This window comes from Canis lupus, chromosome 26 (assembly GCF_003254725.2).
Source record: "Canis lupus dingo isolate Sandy chromosome 26, ASM325472v2, whole genome shotgun sequence".
In the NCBI taxonomy this organism is placed as follows: domain Eukaryota; kingdom Metazoa; phylum Chordata; class Mammalia; order Carnivora; family Canidae; genus Canis; species Canis lupus.
Window position 1 is genome coordinate 37076886 of NC_064268.1, and position 18662 is coordinate 37095547.

The window sequence follows — 18662 nt, forward strand, 5'->3', positions numbered from 1 at the left end:
TCCGCTGCTCGGGGCAGCGCAGCTCGGCTCCGGAACCCTGCGACCCGGCGGCACAGCTGGAGGGCAGGGCGTCCCGCGTAGCCTCTGGCCCACCGCAGGCCGCGCACGCGGGTTTCGGTTCTGGAGACCCGACGGAGCCCTCCCCTACTCCCCCGGACCCCCGCCCGCTTCCCTCTTCTACGTGTGGCCTCCCCCCGCCCCACGCTGACCGGGGCCCGCGCACACGCGGGCTCCGACCGACACGGACCGCGAGGGTCCCGCAGGTTGCGACCTCCTGCGGCGCTCCCCGGAGGGAGGCCGAGCGCGAGGGCGGGGCCGGGGCCGGGGCCGGGGCCATCCGAGGGGCGCTCTGGGCGCCGCGGGCGTAGCGAGGGCCGCCTGCGAGCACCGCGCGCCGGGACAGCCGCTCCGGGCGGCCTCCGCGTCCTGGCGCACCTCCCCGGGCGGCGCGTCACTTCCCTGCGCTTCACCCGCAGGCCGCTCCGGCCCCGCTCCGGCCCCGCTGCAGCCCCGCTCCTCTGGGCGGCCCCGGCCCGCCTGGTGGTGCTCCCCGGGCAGGGCAACGGGCGCGGCGCCCCTCGGCCGGCGTGGAGGGGGCCGGGGCTCAGGCGGCAGGTCGGTGGCGGCGCACGGCCGGGCCGAGCCCTCCGAGCAGCGGGGCCCGCAGCGGGGCGCACCCGACAGTCCCCGGGCCCGGCGCAGCCGCCGCAGGGCAGCGCAGCGCAGCGCAGCCGCCGCAGGGCGAGGCCGGCCCCGGCTGTCCGGCCGCGGGGGGCACGTGCGTGGACGCGGGTGCTTGTGTAACCAGCTCCCCCGGCGCCGCGCCCGCCCGCCGCCCGCCACTCGCCGCCCCACCGCCGCCGCTCGCCGGCCGCCCCCGACCCTCCTCGGGGACTGGGAATTTGGAAAGTTCCCCAACTAGGGCACACGTGACCGCCCCTGGAAGTAGTCCCGGCCGCGGCCCGCGGAGCCCTCCGCCGCCCCTGGAAGCCCCTCGGCCCCGCCCACCCGCCGGGCCGGCGCTCCCTCCCGGCCCGGACTCCTGGCTCGGGCTCGGGCCCGGGGCGCAGCCCGACGCGCGGACGCCCACGCCGGCCCGCGGCCATCCAGCCGGCCGGGTTTTCGCGGCGGCCCGCGGGGGGCGGGGCCAGGCGGCCTCGGAGCCCGGAGCCCGGAGCCCGGAGCCCCGAGCCCCGAGCCCCGCGCGGACCGGGCAGCAGGCGCCCCGAGGGACGGACGCCCGCTCTCGGGGGCGAGGCCGGGGCGGCGCGGTGGTCGCGTCCCCGGGGTCCTGGGCCCGCGGCGGCGGGGGTGGGGCGGCGGGGCGAGCCGGGGGCGGGGACACGCGCGGAGACACAATGGGGGGAGTTCCTCGGGCTCACGCCGACACGCGGGGGGCGGACACGCGGGGGGCAGGCACGGGGGGACACGCGGGGGGACACCGACACGCGGGGACACAATGGCGGTGTTCCTCGTGCTCACGCCGACACGCGGGGGACGGACACGCGGGGGGCACAATGTGGGTGTCCTCGTGCTCACACCAACGCGGGAGGGACGGGGGAACACACGCGGGGGGTGCTCGTGGTCACACCGACACGCGGGGAGCAGGCACGGGGGCAGTGGCACGCGAGGGACATAGTGGGGGTGTTCCTCGTGCTCGGACACGCGGGGAGCGGACACGCGGGGGCACACGGGGCGGACACAGGGAGCCGCGGGCGGGGGAGGGGCGCCCCGGGTCCGCTGGCCCCGCCCTCGCCCCCTGCGCCCCCGGTGCGCGGCGACCTCCGTCCGACTCGGGTCCCCGACGCCCCCGCCCGCCCGTCCGCCCGCCGCTGCAGGAGCGGCCGCGGCAAGTGCAGCTCCGGGGGCCGCTCGCACTGGGCATGCGCGGCGGTCGCCCCCCGCCCCTCCCCCCGCCCGGCCCCGGCCCCCCCCCGCCTCCCCCCCGGCCCCCGCCTCCCCCCGGCCCCCGCCTCCCCCCGGGCTCCGGGGCGCCGGGCTCGCGGCGGCGGCGGCGGCGGCGGCGGCGGCGGCGGCGGCGGCGGCGGCGGCGGCGGCGGTGATGTGGCGGGACTCTTTGTGCGCCGCGGCAGGATACGCGGCGGGGCGGGCGTGCGCGCTGCTCGGCGCCTCGTCTCGGAAGCTGCAGCCATGATGGAAGTTTGAGAGTTGCGCCGCGGAGAGGCGAGGCCGCGCGCAGGGAGGGAGATGAGAGACGGCGGCGGCCGCGGCCCAGAGCCCCTCTCAGCGCCCGTGAGCAGCCGCGGGGGCAGCGCCCTCGGGGAGCCGGCCGGCCGGCGGCGGCGGCAGCGGCAGCGGCAGCGGCAGCGGCGGGCGGCCCGCCCTCGGCCTCGGCCTCGCGCTCGCGCCCGCGCCCGCCCCCCCGCCCGCGCCCGCCCGCGCGCCCCCGCGCCCGCCCGCGCCCGCGCCCGCCCGCGCCCCCGCCCGCGCCCCCGCGCCCGCGTCTAGCCGTGCTCCCGTCGCTCGGCGCCCCGCGCGGGGGACCGTGGAAGCCGCGGGCCCGGCCGGGCGGCGGCGGCTCCGGGGAGGGGGCCGCGGCCGCCGGCGCCCCGCTGCCCCCCCCGCTCCCGCCCGCACCACGGCGGCGGCGGCGGCGGCGCGCGCAGGGCCCCGGGCCGCCCGAGAGCCTGCCCCCCGCCGCCGCCCGGCCGCCCGGCCCCCCGGCGCCGCCCCGGCCCGCGGCCGCCAGCCCGCCTGAGCGCGCGCAGGCCCCGCCGCCGACGCCCGCCCCGGCCGCGCGAGGGCCGCCCGCCGCCAGGCCCGGGGCCGCCTGCAGCCTGCGGAGGAGGCCGCGCCGCCCGCCGCTCCTGCCGTCTCTCTCCTCCTTCCTCTCCAGCCACCGGCTCCCAGACATGACAGCCATCATCAAGGAGATCGTCAGCAGAAACAAAAGGCGCTACCAGGAGGATGGGTTCGACTTGGACTTGACCTGTATCCCTTTCCGCGCGGCCGCGGGCCCCCGCACCCGCACCCGCACCCGCACCCGGGACTCGGGACCCCGCGCCCGCACCCGCACCCGCACCCGCACCCCGGACCCCGGCCTCGGCCTCCCCGGCCCGGCCTCCGACCTCGGCCTCGGGGCTCCGGCCCGGCCTCCGACCTCGTTCCCGGCCCCGGCCCCGGCGCCCCGGCCCCGGCCCCTCCGCCCCTCCGCCCCTCCGCCCCTCCGCCCCTCCGCCCGGCCGCGGCTGTCGGGCGGCGGCGGGTCCCGGCCCTGCGCGCGCCCGGCCCCTCCGGAGGGCCATTGTCCGCGCCCGCGGGACTCGGTGCCCCTCGGCGGACCCCGGAGCCGGGAACCCGGGCTGCCCGACGCGCGGAGGGGACGCGGCGCCCGGGCTCCGGGGTCGAGCACGTTTCGGTCAAACCTTGGCTTTAGGCCCCCAGATCGACGGCACAGATTAGATGAAGATGAAAATTAGCGTTGCACGTATGCAGATTGCATCAGAATCTCGCAGTGATTTAGTTTCCTGGGTTGCTTGCATTGATAGACTTTTTTTTTTTTTTTTAATTTGTAATGGGAGTTGTGAGCTGATTTGCATAACTTTGGAAGCAGAATCGTTCTCAGCACTCGGGGCGTTCGTTGGAGGGCACAGAAAGTAGGTTCGCGTGTGCTCACGCCGAGTTGAATTACAACCGGGAACTGCCTCTCCCAAGTTGTGTAGTTCGCGATCAATAGTGTCACAGGTAACGCACGTCCTGAGCCGCTCTTGCTGCTCGGTCTTTCTGAAATTTGCCTCCCCCTCCCCCTCCCCCCTCCCCCCTCCCTTGATGGGGTGATCCAGGACAGGGCATGGGATTTTGCAGCTCAGCCGCATTTTAGGTTCAGTGGTCTTGTCTCACGTAGCAGAATGGGGATTGACTGCTTCTTGATTCCGGAGGAGCGTGTTGTGTGGGTTCTGGGGTATTGTGTGCAGCAAATCGTGATTGCAGACATGAAGCTTCAGTTCTTCCTTGAAATGCAAGTGCCACTGCGAGTCCAGAACTGCTGCTCACCTCATCCAGCTTTCAGGACTCCTGACGCCGCGTGATGTCCGTTAATTGTACTCGGGCTCGGGTGTAAGATCAGGTGTAATTTACCAGCTAATCACCAGCAACGCAGGCAAGAGCGGATCACTCCAGCTTCGCATGGTCTAGGTATGTTAGCTGGTTTTCCACACAGTGTCTTGAATTTACTGACTCAGGTTGTTGAATGACACAGAAACCCGAGAATTTTTAACAGGAGTATCGTTTCGGTTGCCTAAAAGTTAGGCCTTTGTACCTGAAAAGATAGCGGTTATTGAAAGGCATTGATCTTGGCAGTTTCAGGTATAATGAACTGGTTTTGATCAAGAGTTGGGGCAGAGAGCCCTCCTTTTTTTTTTTTTTTTTTCCCCCAGAATGGAAAGTATCACAGGCGTTCAGCGTTCCTGCTTAGGCCAGTGTCTAAGGCATGAAAAACAGAATTGACTTGTGGGTCTGAGATGCCCGCAGCATCTTATTAACAAGGCCTCTGTGAAGGCCAGAAGTTTGGTGATGTGAATTATAACAGTGGACGGTATTTAGTTCAAACGTGATTGCGTCGGTTGTTATTGGAGGATTCTTAATAAAGATCATTTTTAGCGAACACCAGTAAACATTTTGCCTAAAGGTGGAGTGGCGCTGAAGGATCCATATGTCCTGCTAAACACTGTGGGGAGGATTTGGTTTTTGAAGAAAATTCTTTACATCTGAAGAGGTTTTTTTTTTTTTTTTTTTAATTCCCTTTGGATTACATAGCAGCACATAAACGTGCACAGCTAATTCTGCCCAAGTGTCTGTTTTGAGCTGAAGGTAAAAGTCACCGAAGAAGGAGCTTTCTAGCACACAAAACGTAAGTTTTCTGTTGATTAAAAAATTATGTATTAGAAGACTATTTAGAAGTTTTGGAGTCTGCATTGATTGCAACACTGGTCAGGCTGAACTTGACCCGCTTGCCTAGAAGGTGACCAGTTGCTGGACAACTTCTGATTTGTAATTTATTTCAAAAGCAATCTAGCGTTAGTGTGAACTGACAGCCGTCTGGGTGTATAGGAACAAATTGATTACACGTTTCTTTGACTTTTTAGGAAAAAATCCCCGTGCAAAAACCAATGTCTGTGGATGCTGTTTGGTAGATTGCTTTTATCATTCAGAGTAGGTTTATTTTTACGTTACCCATTTGCTCTAAAATAGTCAGGGCTTTAAGATTCAGATCGTTCTGCGGGGTTCTTACACAGGAGTCCTGAGCTGGTTGGCCAGCTCACCTTTGACTTCACAGGTGTGTGCCTCCATACCTGAAATTTACGTGACCTAGAGACTGTTACTAGAAGGGTACTTTTAGTTAGGGTGTGCATAGAAAGCAGTGTCAGACGCTGCGTCAAATGACTAGTAACACTTGATTTCTAGAGTTGTGGTTTTATTGAGCCAAATATATGAAAAAAAAATCATTTAGGAAAAAGTCAGTGAAGGGCTCTTTTTTTTTTTTTTTTTTTTTTTTTGTTAGTTGGACTTCCAATAATTTTGATTACACCAGTGCACTTTGGTTTGCTTGGTTTCGCTTTAGGGTTCTCTGTGTATTGTGGGGGGAAATTAAGGTGGCCATTGAGGACTTTGGCAGGTTGTAGTGTCTGCTTCAGCAGCTAGCCTGTGAGAAGTTACGTTCCCTTATGAGAGTAGTGATTGGAGCATTTCTATCTGATAAGAAAGATGAAGAACGTAGTGATTTCTCAGAGGAAAACTGAAGACGATTATTTGCAAAATTGAGTTGTCCTAAAAATAATTTGTTAACATCTGTTAGTCTGGAAAATGGTGGTGACCATGAGACTAAAAAAAATTTTAGTGTCTTTAGATTTCATGGGAACTTTAGGCTCTGTTTGTATGTATTTTTACATCTTGATAAGTTTGCGTCTTTTCAAATATTAACCATAGGGAGTATTTTTAACTTGTAGAGGGTAACAGTGACTATGGAAGTTAACTGTATTATCTTTTAAGATCAGTGATTACTGAAGTGCCCGTATTGTGAGGTGGTTTTTTTTTTTCTTTTTTTTTTTTGTTGTTGTTGTTTTGTTTTTTTAAGATTCTATTCACAGTTTTTATTTTACACTGTTTTGTATCTGCTAAGTTGTATTTCTTTTCCGAGCAACATGACTGGGCATCCTGATCGCTGTGTAACAGTTTACAAACTTCATTTTCATAAAGATTGTTCAAGAATAGAGCGCATCTAAAAGGAGAATAATTCACAGTTTATATGACTTTGTATAAGGAAAAAGGAATTTTATTGCTGTCCATTGTAAAAGTTTGCACAGGAGTACAACCATCAGTACAGATTTTACATTGCTTATGATACACTAAATGAATAATAGATGAATAAGCGTCATAAAATATGGTGAGGTATAACCACCGTAGTTTTACATTTATTTTTAGAGAGCATAGAAAAAGATGCATTGGTGTTCCTTACCTTTTAGAATTTTACTTTAACACGAGAAAGGCGGCTATTGATATTTTAGTTTTTATGTGGGACGGTGTATCTGCTTTTTCCTAATAACCACTCAAAAAAAATACACAAACTTCTTAATGTTCGAGGTTTCCTTGGTTTTTAGAAGTGAAATCTCTGATTCTTATTTTCACATGTTCTCATTTTGAGAGTTGCCCCGTTTGCTGTTGATTTGTGTGGTGATAGCTTAGTACTTTTTAATAGATCTTAAGCCACTTAATCACTTCAGTGACTTTTAATGAAGGAATATTTATTATGGGAAAATCAGTGCACAAAGTTTCAACATTAATTCACTCTCAGTAAACATTGTACTGTAAAGTTTTGACCTCAGCCTTTTTAGTAAGACAGATGTGTAGGAAATGTTTTTATACTACAGTAACGTATGTGAAATGGAGTTTGTAAAGAGAGATTGAGAATTGTGCATGCATATGATAGTTTCTCACTTCCTTGGAATGTTTGGGCTTGGTCATGGTACAAGGAAGGATTTAGCTTCCAGAAGCTATGTTATTAATTATCATGTAAAACATTTCTTTGATATCATTTTTTTTTTCCCCTTTAGAGACCACGAGTTCTTAAGTTCTGTTTCTATCTTGCAGAGACCTCACTCTTACCTTTTTTCTCCCTCTCTGTTTTTGTGAGCTAAACTTTGATTTTAAGTGAGGTCAGCATTGGAGAATTCTTTTGGTGACCTGAATTCTTTGAGAAAATGTGTTAGAATTTGTTCTAAGGATGGAGAGACTTAAGACATTTGTATCAACGTCTGAGATAGGGGTCAGTAATGATTTCAGTAAATATTCAGTTTTACAGTGGCTTTCTGTCTGGTAGCTTTGAAATGAATGCATTTGCTCTCAGAGCTGTCAGTAATGTTGAGGTTAGACTGCATAACCTTAAGTTCGTAAGGATTTGCTGAGCAAACTGATATCCTTAATTGTTTTATAAAGGCCACTTACTGCCACATGCATTCTTTGCTGGGTGGTCTGTCAATATGATTGCTTTTCTAAGCACTGGATACCTGCACCCACTAATGGACAATAGTTTCCTTTGTCAGGAAAGGTAAAGTTAGCATATTGGATTTGACTCTTCACCTAGCCTCTAAGTTTTTGAAATTTTTTTCACTGGTTACAGAAAAGGTATTAGCAGTCTGGTTCTTTACAAGTAATTTGCGCTGGAATAAAGGCTGTTGGGAAACATAATAATATAAGAAGAACAAACATCACTTAGGCGTGAATTAGTTTTAGAGGGGATATTTCAGTTCAGTATAGTTAGGGCATATTCTCTTTATTTGCAGCACTTTGCATTTAACAGGCAGGTGGACGTCTTCAGGGTGTCAGGGTATACACTCGGTTGTCCTGAGAATACCGACTAGTGGATATGTGTGGCTACACCCGACAGCACACGGTGTGCACGTGGTGTGGAAAGGAAGACTGTTGATGTATCATATTTTAGGTGGTTATGCACTTTGATTGTCATCAATAGTCATCACTTCAGATATGGACAGTGGATCTGCCATAAGTGTTTGAATATTCTGTGTAGATGTGTAAGTAGGTACAAAGTTAGCAAACTCATAATATTTCTAAAAAATGAGGCTACCTTGGTCGATACTGTTTTATCATTTTCACATAAGGTTACATTTATTTTAAATTACATTAAAATATTGACCATTAATTTTATCTTCACATTGTGTGTACATTGTTTCATTTTAGATGTTAGGGTGGTAGAGTAGGTAGGTCCTGGAGCCAGCCAGACTGGCCCGTGTTGGAACCCTGGCTCTCCCGCTTAGCAGCTGGGTGACTTTGGGTAGGTTGCTTAGCCTTTCTCAAACTGTTTCATCTGTAAAATTTGTCTTAAAGAATAAAGGAGATAATATGAGTAACTCACTTAGCATACTACCTGCCACATTGTAAATACTTACATGGTAACAGCTGCTCTTAAGAATTATAATTTCAGGGATCCCTGGGTGGCGCAGCGGTTTGGCGCCTGCCTTTGGCCCAGGGCGCGATCCTGGAGACCCGGGATCGAATTCCACGTCGGGTTCCCGGTGCATGGAGCCTGCTTCTCCCTCCTCCTGTGTCTCTGCCTCTCTCTCTCTCTCTCTCTCTGTGTGACTCTCATTAAAAAAAAAAAAAAAAAAAAAAAGAATTATAATTTCAGATTACCCATATAGGAGAAATTATTTGTATTTTCATTTATGAGAGCAGTGATTGTAACTGAATTTCCTCAGTTTTGGACATGTTAGAATTTTCACTGGGCCAAATTACGAGTATTTTTTGAAATACGGGTATTCCTTTAGGAGTTCTAAGTCGTAGGTGTCTGTGACTTGATTGTTTCATCACAATGGAATATAAAGGTCTGTTCATTCATACTGTTGACCAGAGGCAAGTTAATCATGCTAATCAAAAAGTGTTTGCTTTGAGATACTGAGGTAAGATGAAAACTTACTGTTATTATTGCGTAATGAAGTAGACGTTTTAAAATAAATTTGTTATGAATTTTTTTTTTTAGTGTTAGAGATAGGTCAACTTGTATATTTTATTCACAAGGTAATCTTCTCAAAACAACTTTTAATGTAGAATACAGAAGTAATGTACACAGTTTACCCATAAAGGCGTGTGAGCATTTGTTTTTAAGTTCATTTTTGGTTGGGAGAGGCATGCAACTTTGAGTGCTAAGTTAGATTTATTACAGCACAATTTACACTTAATGTAATCCAACAATGCATTCATATAATTTAGGAATTTTAATTTTGTGTTAAACCTTTGTATTCTTGCATCACATTTTCACATTTGATCAAGAGTGAGTATCAATATAATATTAGGCCTTGGAAACGGGAAGAAAACTAAGGGGTCTTTTTTCTTCTTCATTGATTCTTGCCAGGGGAGGAAGGATGGAAGAAGCTTGAGACCTACCTGCTAAAGGCCATTTTGTGTGCATAGGGATGGTTCTTTTTTTTTTTTTTTTTTCCTTTGCTGGTCTCCCAGTACTATCAGTAGTAAAGCATTTGCTTTCCAGTGAGGTTTTTTTGCTTATTTGTTTTGCGTTGCAGAATGAATGGTGCTCTGTCTCATTATCTATGACTATTTGATGATGTGATTTTTATATATTATGTATCATATAAACTAGCTGTATCTTTGGTCTAAGTCTTGATAGTAGAATTGGACATTTTGACATCTTACAGGACAGTTGAGTTGTCTGAAACTCTTGTGCCACATGCCATCTGTGTTTTGCTTTATGTCACTACCCAAAACTTAGAGTTGATTTAATATTATTAAGACTCTTTAGGATAGTTTCGAATTTTATTTCGATTTTTGTAGATTTTCAGGCTAAAATACCAGGTTTTGTTCTTTACTATTAATTGCAAGGATTGCATTCTGCCAATTTTATATGTTTGATACTTTTGACCTTTAAAAAAGAATGTCTAAAGGTGTTAGGAAGTGCATTGTGATTTGAATCACATATTCCTTAAATCACATGTATTCTTGAAGTGATTTATAATATAGCATACATGTCCAAAGTTGCAAACAACTCTGTTTTAAAATGTATGCGTTTTGCATATTCTAGACATTCTGAACTGATTGGAGATTAAAAGAATCAAAAACTTTTTTCTACTTTTAGAATGAAGTTTGGGGGATGTTACTAAGCTTGATTTTTAGGTGGTTATTTTTAAAATGTGTATTTATGAATTACTTTACTCTGAGTCTGTTAGAGATCAAATGGAATGCTTGAGCTTTTCCTGTTTTTTTTTTTTTTTTTTCATAATGTGAAAACAGTGTTTTGCCAGGCTTTATTTGGCCAATGTAAAATTTATTTAACATTCTCAATCATTCAGGAAATATGAAGTAAGAGAAAAATGAGGACTTGAATCAGAAGGAGTTTGTTTTTTTTTTTTTTTTCTGTTTAATTAATGTAGTAGAATAAGCTGGCATATATCCTAACAGTGTCTTATCTTTGTTTAGTGGTTTGTTTTTTTTTTAATTAATAAAGTTTTTGCTTAATCTTTAGCTCATTTGGTTTTGCAAAGAAGAAAAAAGCCTGGCAAGTATTCCCATCTTTTATTATTATTATTATTTTTTGTAGTATAGGAATCCTAGTTCCAGTAAGAATCGGTAGCTTGTTAAGGGCCAGTAGACATGGAGTCCAAAGAAGGATGTAGAGATTTTAGCCTCTTGGTGCAGTATTTTCCCTCATTATATCAGTAGCTCTCAAATTTGAGAGGGTGTCAGAGTAACCTGGAGGGCTTGTAAAACCGGAGATTACTTGTCCTACCCTGAGAATTTGTGATTCATTAGGTCTGGGCTGGAGCCTGAGAATTTGTATTTTTAAGAAGTTCCCATGGCCCGGGGAATCACACTTCGTGAACCATCGTGTTATGGTATCTTCAATCAAACAAATCCTTAATGTGTTATTTTCTTTAGGTTGATAGAATTTATACATACATTATCTCATTTGATCTGTAAATCCTAAATAGCTCAACATGGCAAATATTATTCTGATTATGTAGATGAGACAGTAAGTTTAGAAAAGCAGTGTGATATGGTAGAGCATGGACTTGGGAGTCAGTTAGCTAAAGTCTAGCTTCACTCCTTGCTCGGCCACTTATCAATTGTGTAATAAAAGATACGTTGCTTAACGGTAGCGAACCCTGTTTTCCACATCTCCGTCATGGTGGTAAAGATCCTCGTAGGTAGTTTTTAGGTTTGTTAGAAGTAGAGGTGAGGTGTTTTCAGAATATTGGTTGCCAACTGGGAGTGACCTCCTCCCACCTTGTCTGGGCCTTTGGCAGTGTCTGGAGACATCTTTTGGTGGTCACAGCTGGGAGATGGATATGGGAAGGATGCTCTTGGCCTCTGGTTGGTAGAGCCCAGGGATACTGCTATACAACCCTACTACTGTGTAGAGTATGTCCCTCTCACAACAAAGAATTATCTGGCCCAAATTACCAGTAATGTGAGGTTGAGAAATTCTACTTTAAAGGTATAAAGTGTCTGGTAGGTAGTAAGAGAAGTATAATATTTGATAAAAGTCATTACCTTTGCCCTTAGGCTGTGGTATTTTAAGAAGGTCAATTTGCTAATACATGATGGAGTGAGGCTTTTAACATCTAGGTTTTCTCACTGCTGCTAGGCGAATATTCTTTAAAATGGGAACTTTGTCCACAAAGGGTATCACTGGTAACCAAAAAGGCTTGTTTGAAGAAGGCTCATGTGTTATTTGGCTGTTAGTGAAAGTGTTGCTTTGAACTTCTTTTAGAAAAGGCTGAAGATGTTTTCAATAAACTTGTAAGTGTAATGCACCGTAAGATTTATTTAAGAGGTATGTAGAACTGCTCTAATAGGATGGATAGGCTTTATTTAAAAAAACAAAACAAAACAAAAAAACCTCTTTTTTTTTCATTTTTATGTTGCCAATAGTTTTTAAAGTAATCTTTAGCTAGTTTCCTTTAAGTATGTAGTTGTTGAGCTGTTAAGAGATGTTTTGCCCCCCATGTACTTGTTTTTTTGTTGTTTAATGCATTTTTTAAAATTTTTTTATTTATTTTTTTAGTCTGACGCTTTATTCTAAAGCTGCTTTTATTACAGTCAGGTATGGTGTAGTTATATGTGTTGATATAAAATGACAAATTTCTGACAAGCTCTACAAACTTCTCATGTCTTTCCAGATAAAGAAATTAGGCCTGACTCTAAGGTTCTCTGATGCATGTGTTACATTCTTTTTTCTACACCCTAACTTCACTGTGTCAACCTGTTGAATCGAAAGGCTTTAATTATCTGATTTAAAAACTTGTATTAATGTGACGTTTTTAGAAAAAATTAGGATGGAGCTTTAGATTAGTTCAGAGATGAGAAAATGACAGGGGAACAGCTTTGTGGATTCTGAATTTGTTTTGTTTTGTTTTGTTTTTAGGGCAGACAAATGTAATTACAAAAGTGTTCTAGGTGTAGATTGCTGTGATTTTCCTTTTTTTTTTCTATTTGCTTGATTTTATAATTTGCTTTGCCTCTCACTTTGCACAAGCAGAGTAAGATGTCAGGCCTGTTTTAAAAAATTTTTTTTTTTTTTTAAAGCTTTCTTTTTTAGGAAGAAATGTGATTTGAAATTCTCCCCTCATGGTTTTTTTTTAAAATTTTTATTTATTTATGATAGTCACAGAGAGAGAAAGAGAGAGACGCAGAGACATAGGCAGAGGGAGAAGCAGGCTCCATGCACCGGGAGCCCGACGTGGGATTCGATCCCGGGTCTCCAGGATCGCGCCCTGGGCCAAAGGCAGGCGCCAAACCGCTGCGCCACCCAGGGATCCCCATGTTTTAAAAATTCTTAAGAAATTTAAGTTTTGACTGAGTGTTGTGATTTCTTTTGGAAATTGCAGGAGATACCCAGAGATACTGATAAATATTTTAAAACCAGGACTGCTAATTATATGATAGCTTCAAATTTGTTAAGAAAAACAGATGGCATTTATTGCTGTAATTTAATTGAGTAAGGCTTATGGTATTTATTTCAGTATATGAATAATAAACTTCATTTGCTTGCTATACTTTAGAAAAAAATGTGTCTTATAAAAATAAAACTAAGGAGAATTTTCAAAAAGTGCCTATTGCCCTACTTCTCTGAAACTTCATGTTTCTGTACTGGCTTCTAGTTTTGTTTGTATGCATCTACTTTAAAATGTAGTTCATCGTTGTGGATTTAAAAGGTGTGTGGATTTTTAAACAGTTTCCAGAGCCCCTCATAGCTGCCTTAATTATTTTAAATGGTGAAGTTGTCAGAAATATTTGTTTCCCTGTTGTTACACATTAGACTTTTTTCCAGTATTTGGCTAATATTTTTTTCTGTTATGTTCTGATTTTTCTTTAGAGTGGATTTAAGATGACCTGAATATTAGGAAAGATTTTCATGATTTTGATTCACAGAATCATAATCTGTTACGCACAAAGCTGAAATGTTGGACTCCTGAAACTTTTTTCCCCTTAGTTATTTCTAGGAAAGCTATTCCATATTTAAAATCTAAGCATATTTTATTTATTTAAGACAAAATAAAACTTTTCCTATTGTAGGAATATTAAATTGTATTGAAATTAAAGTGGATATACAAGTAATTTTTGAATAAACCATCACATCATTTTATACCAAAGTCAATACAACTCTGTCACTTTCCTGTCTTTAATCAGAAAGGGTATGGCTTGTCATGATGATACTGTTTCCTGGAGCATATTTTGAATGATACAGTTTATATTTGCATATGTTGCCTCAGTAATTGGTGATACTTATTGATGAATGTTTGCTGTGCATTTCACTTGTAATCAAAACTTGGCATTTGTTAGCGTCAGATTTTAAAGTGCCCAGATATAAAATATTAAAATAGGGAGATATTTTAACCTTATTAGCTAAATGATTTTTCTTAGCAAATGTATTAATTCATGTACTTATAACAAAAATATTGAGGAAGAAACAAATTCTTTTTTTTTCTTTGTTTTAAACAATTAGTTGCTAGAGTAACAATTTTCTAAGTGAGATAACGTTTCAATACTAAAACATAAGGAAATTTTTATCTAGGTGTGGTATATACCTTTTTGGTGCTAATGAAAACAAAGTAATGATAAAAATACTTTGTGAATGTATGCATGTATGTTTTTTGAAAACTGAAGAAGCAATCTGACATCTGGATAGTTTTCATGGACTACTTGTAGGAAATTTTTTGTAAAATAAATATACCAGTACGTCAAGAAAGTATGATGTAGTTTGAATATCTAGTTTCTGTTCACTGTGATCAGGATTATAGGCAATACTGTAAAATACACTAAGGTGCTGGATATTAAGGCTACTTGGAATCTTTTTAATACTGAAAAGGTCACACAGATTGTGATTATTGTGTAGTGTCCAAGAACTAAGGCTTGCCATCTGTTACTCAGATATAGGAAAAAGTTAAGATAATCTAGTGATATAAGTGGTTTTGACATTTCTGTGTTTTGGAATCATCTATTAATTACAGTCTTTAAAGACTAATATCAGATTTTAAGCTTTTGCAAAAACAAAACTTAGTGGTTATGCCAGTGTTTATATTTTTCTACTAAAAATGCAAAGATAGGGTTGAGAACTAAAGCTTATGTAATGGAAGCCTGGCTTTTAGTCATTTAGTTTTACAAGATTATTTGGATATTTAAGTGGAAACATCATGTTTCAACTTGAGCTATTATATGAGATTTTGGTATGTTTTAAACTCCAATTTTCCTAGCAGTTGATACATAAGAATTCATTATTACAGAACTTCATCAGGGAACTGATTTAATATGTATCCCTTAAACGTTTGCTTTAAATATTTTTCAGGCCCTCTGCTTTCTTGTATAACTCAGTTCTTATCTTTCTGCTAGAAAATGAGTTTCCCCATTTAAAATTTTGCTTTTTCCTTTTGAGCCACAATATAAGTTGTTTTTGTGACATAATTCCTTTTCACGAACCCCTGAAAGGGTCTTGCCAGGTACAAACCCAAAATTGCATTTTGGGTTTAATAGGGTCTGATTAATTATCATATACTTTTATTTATTACATTGACTTTGTTTTTTTATTGAGAGTTTGTCATCATGCCAAATGATTACTATGACCAGGTATAGTATTTCAGTTTAGATATGATTTTGTATTTATGTTCTCACATCCAACTTTGTGTTTAGAGCCTCTGTTTTTTTGTGTAAGAAACATCTTGCCAATTTCAAATTCATATCTGATGAAAGTAGATTGTTTTACTAGCATCACTTTACAGAATTTGTTCAGGTCTGAACTGTAGGCCATAGAAAGAATGGTGCCTTTTTGGACAGACAGATGTGTACATAAATTATCTTTCTCACATTAAGTGAGGTGGCACATATGTAGGTGACATCTTTATCCAAATACTAAAAGTCTTTCTTTACCTGTTTTGTTTACCTAATCATATATAAAGGGTGTGAAGCCTTAAGAGCTCCTTTCCCTTGCTTTCATTTCTGTCCCTCCATCTCACTGTTGGTGTTTTTGTTTTTCTTATATGTTGAACTTCATGTATTTAGAAAGTTTTACTGGTTGACAGAGTTAGCTGCTTAGTTTTATCTTTCATGTTTCAGCTTGTTTTCCAAGATTTTTAGTATATTCTCCTTTGCATATGAAGATTCTACAACTAACTTCCTTTTTCCCCCAATTATTACAATTGGATTTATACTAAAATGGTATTACTTCAGGAACAAGCATTTATGGGTAGCTGACTAAAATTAAAGGTATAACCTTTTCAAGCCAAGCAATGTAGACTTGCTCTTATATTTTTAAACATACTTAAAAATTTCATAGCATTAAAATTTTAAATATGAATTTTGACTAGTATTTTGGTAAATGTAATTTCAGCGTTTTTTTGATAATCCATTATTCAAATGATTGTAAAGTTGATACAATGATTAAAAATACCCTCAAAAAAAAAATACCCTCAGTGGGAATATGAATCATATTTTTCAATATTAGAAGAAGGCAATTATCATAAAATCATTAATATGATTCTTACTAATGTAGTAGTAAATGCCAATATGTGTGCCTTCATATTTTAAAATAGACATGTATTTCTAGTTTTATATTCTTATCCAGGATTAAAATACAGCAGTTAGGCAAAACTATTTTTGCCAGTTGGAAAAAAAAAGAAAAAAGCATGTCATTTCTAAATGATTTCCTGGCTTAGATATAAAATAAAGAGACTGGATTTTATTATATTAGAGCCAAATATAAAATGAATCAGTCTAGCACACACTTGTTTGGAGCTTTTCTGGATTTAAAATGGTTGGAATTAGCAGTGCTTTCATTGAAAGGTAAATTTTATTGTTAGAAGTAAATTTTTTTAAATTTTTAAAAAAGATTTATTTATTTATTTATTTATTTATTTATTTATTTATTTATGATAGAGAGAGAGAGAGAGAGAGAGAGGCAGAGACACAGGAGGAGGGAGAAGCAGGCTCCATGCTGGGAGCCTGACATGGGACTCGATCCTGGGACTCCAGGATCACGCTCTGGGCCAAAGGCAGGTGCCAAACCGCTGAGCCACCCAGGGATCCCTGTTAGAAGTAAATTTTAAAGATTTACAGTTTTAGTTTAAATTAGTAGGAAAATGAAAACCCCATTTGTTGGAGACACATTTTTGTATTAGGACTTTTTTTTTCTTAGTACCTTATGTGTGTAGTAGTTTTTGACTTAGCGCGTGGTTGCATCTAAAAGATCAGTACAGTTGGAAATATTGGAATCTTTTTTTTGGTGCATTTTACTAATAGTGAATTCACACTAAATATTATTAGGCCTTTGTTCTCAAACTGTTGACACATACCTTGTCATCTTCTGTGTCTTACCTGTTTGAGTGTCTTTTTTTCCGTAAAAGTTAATGGCCTTATAGAGCAGCCAAAACCTAGTGTTTTAGATAGTTGTCTGTGATAAAATGATAAAAAGCATGGCTTTTATAATGGAATGAATTACAGAAGAAACATAAACCTAACACTGAATGTGAAGATCAGAGCATAAAAGATACACCTACGTACTTTATAGTAATGCTGGATCAGTGTTAAAATTTTAACTTTTCTGATTTTTTAATATATTTTATTATGATTTTGCTGTAGAAAATGAGAGTAAGCATTTGGCTTAGTTTAGGTATATAATGCTGACAAATATGTCTAATGCACGTTGAACTGACGATCTTTCTGAAAGTTCTGTAAGTTACAACCATATTTGATTTGTCATTGGGAGTCAGTCTTGAACAAAAACCAGAGGGGGTGGGGTGGGGTGTGGGTGTGCGTGTGTGTGTGTGTGTGTGTGTGTGTTTGTGTGTATTTTAACAGCAGCAGAGTTCTGAAACAGGAAATCAGCCTTATCGTATTCATCCAGAGACCTAGGAAGAAGGTAATTGTTTCTTATGCTCGTTAAAACCAGTTAGTTGGGCAACTTAAATTTTTAGAGGTTCACAGATGTAGGTCTGAACAGTTGTAGATGCATTATTTCATAACAGCTCTGAAGAAAATTTGATTAAGTTTGTTGAGGGGAATAATCTCTCAGCTGATATATGAAAAATATTGTACTTTGGATTTTAGAGTATTGCTAGCATTATCAGTGACCTGATAAGGTACTTTTATGTGGTTCTAATTTGCTTAAATTTAAATCAAGTTCAGAAGGCCTTGATTGTTCCTTTAAAAAGTATTTGTTTAAAACTGCGTAATCGTCCATTTAAACAATAGAAAAAAAGTTAATTCTATGTCAGGTGTTTCTTACTGGAAATTATCTTTCCCTTTTTGTTAATGTATGTATACTCATAATTACATACTTAGGTATTTGTTCATGATTTAATTTTTATCTGTCCGTGGGTAGTCGTCATTTTTAAAGCTGGATAGTTAATATTATATCGAGCTAGATACCATGCTTTGCTTACTGTACTGTATTAGGAGTATTTCCATTTTCTCCCTTTATAAACAGCACTGGTTGTGACTATCTATGAATAGTTTACTTTGTTATTCTTAGAGTACATTATTAGAGTGGAGTTTTTGGAATAAAAAGTAAAACAGTTTCATAGCTCTTTGATACAGATTGCAGATTTCTTGCCAAATTAACCAATTTATAGTATTGCTACTAAGTAGAAGAATTACTAGCAATTCTTGATGTTACCTTTGAAGAATGTGATATTTTCCTTTAGAAAATGAAATCTAAGGGTACCTGGCTGGCTGGGTTGGTAGAGCATGGGACCCTGAAACTCAGGGTCGTGAGTTCAGGCCCCACACTGGGCATGGAGCCTAAGTTTAAAAAAATAAATAAGTAAAAAATAAATTTAAAAAGAAGACGACCTCTAGGAAGTGAGATCTAAACTTCATTTTAAAGCAAAAATATGGGTAAACTTTTCTGTCAAGGCAAGTTGGTATAATGTAACAATTTGAGAGAAAGTTGTGAGCTCCTAATTGTTTGGAGGAGTAGAAAGCTCCAGTAGAGCTCATAAATTATTTGGCAGTCAGTTTCCTTTCTGGTTTGGCACTGTGGGCAGTTAATTTAGAAGTGTTAAAAGGAACCTAAAATTTATGCTAACGTGAATTTAAGTGAATATATTGGAATTCTTTTCTAATTTGTTTATAAAAACATCATATTGGGTTGCTTTGTAATGAGACATTTAAACTAAAATTAA

At 43.6% G+C, this 18662-nt stretch overlaps 1 protein-coding gene and 1 long non-coding RNA gene across 5 annotated transcripts in view; one reads left to right on the forward strand and one right to left on the reverse strand.

Moving 5' to 3' along the window:
• The window catches only part of PTEN (phosphatase and tensin homolog), a 106362-nt gene that overhangs the window by 16321 nt on the left and 71379 nt on the right, over positions 1–18662 (forward strand). Inside the window, exon 1 of one of the 4 annotated variants that reach the window (XM_025441428.3) lies at positions 2704–2952. The exons of 1 other annotated variant lie outside the window; for it this stretch is intronic. In XM_025441428.3, coding sequence (XP_025297213.1) covers positions 2874–2952 — 79 coding nt within the window. In that variant the 5' untranslated portion in view covers positions 2704–2873. Of the gene's footprint in view, positions 1–2703; positions 2953–8875; positions 8934–18662 lie in introns of those variants that run through there. 2 more of the 4 variants (XM_025441429.3, XM_025441431.3) reach the window with 2 other exon arrangements.
• On the reverse strand, positions 8130–11626 carry LOC125753757 (uncharacterized). Its single transcript, XR_007406257.1, has 3 exons — positions 11539–11626; positions 8424–8618; positions 8130–8354 (listed from the first exon to the last, which is right to left on the reverse strand). It is a non-coding gene; the product is annotated as an uncharacterized LOC125753757 (long non-coding RNA).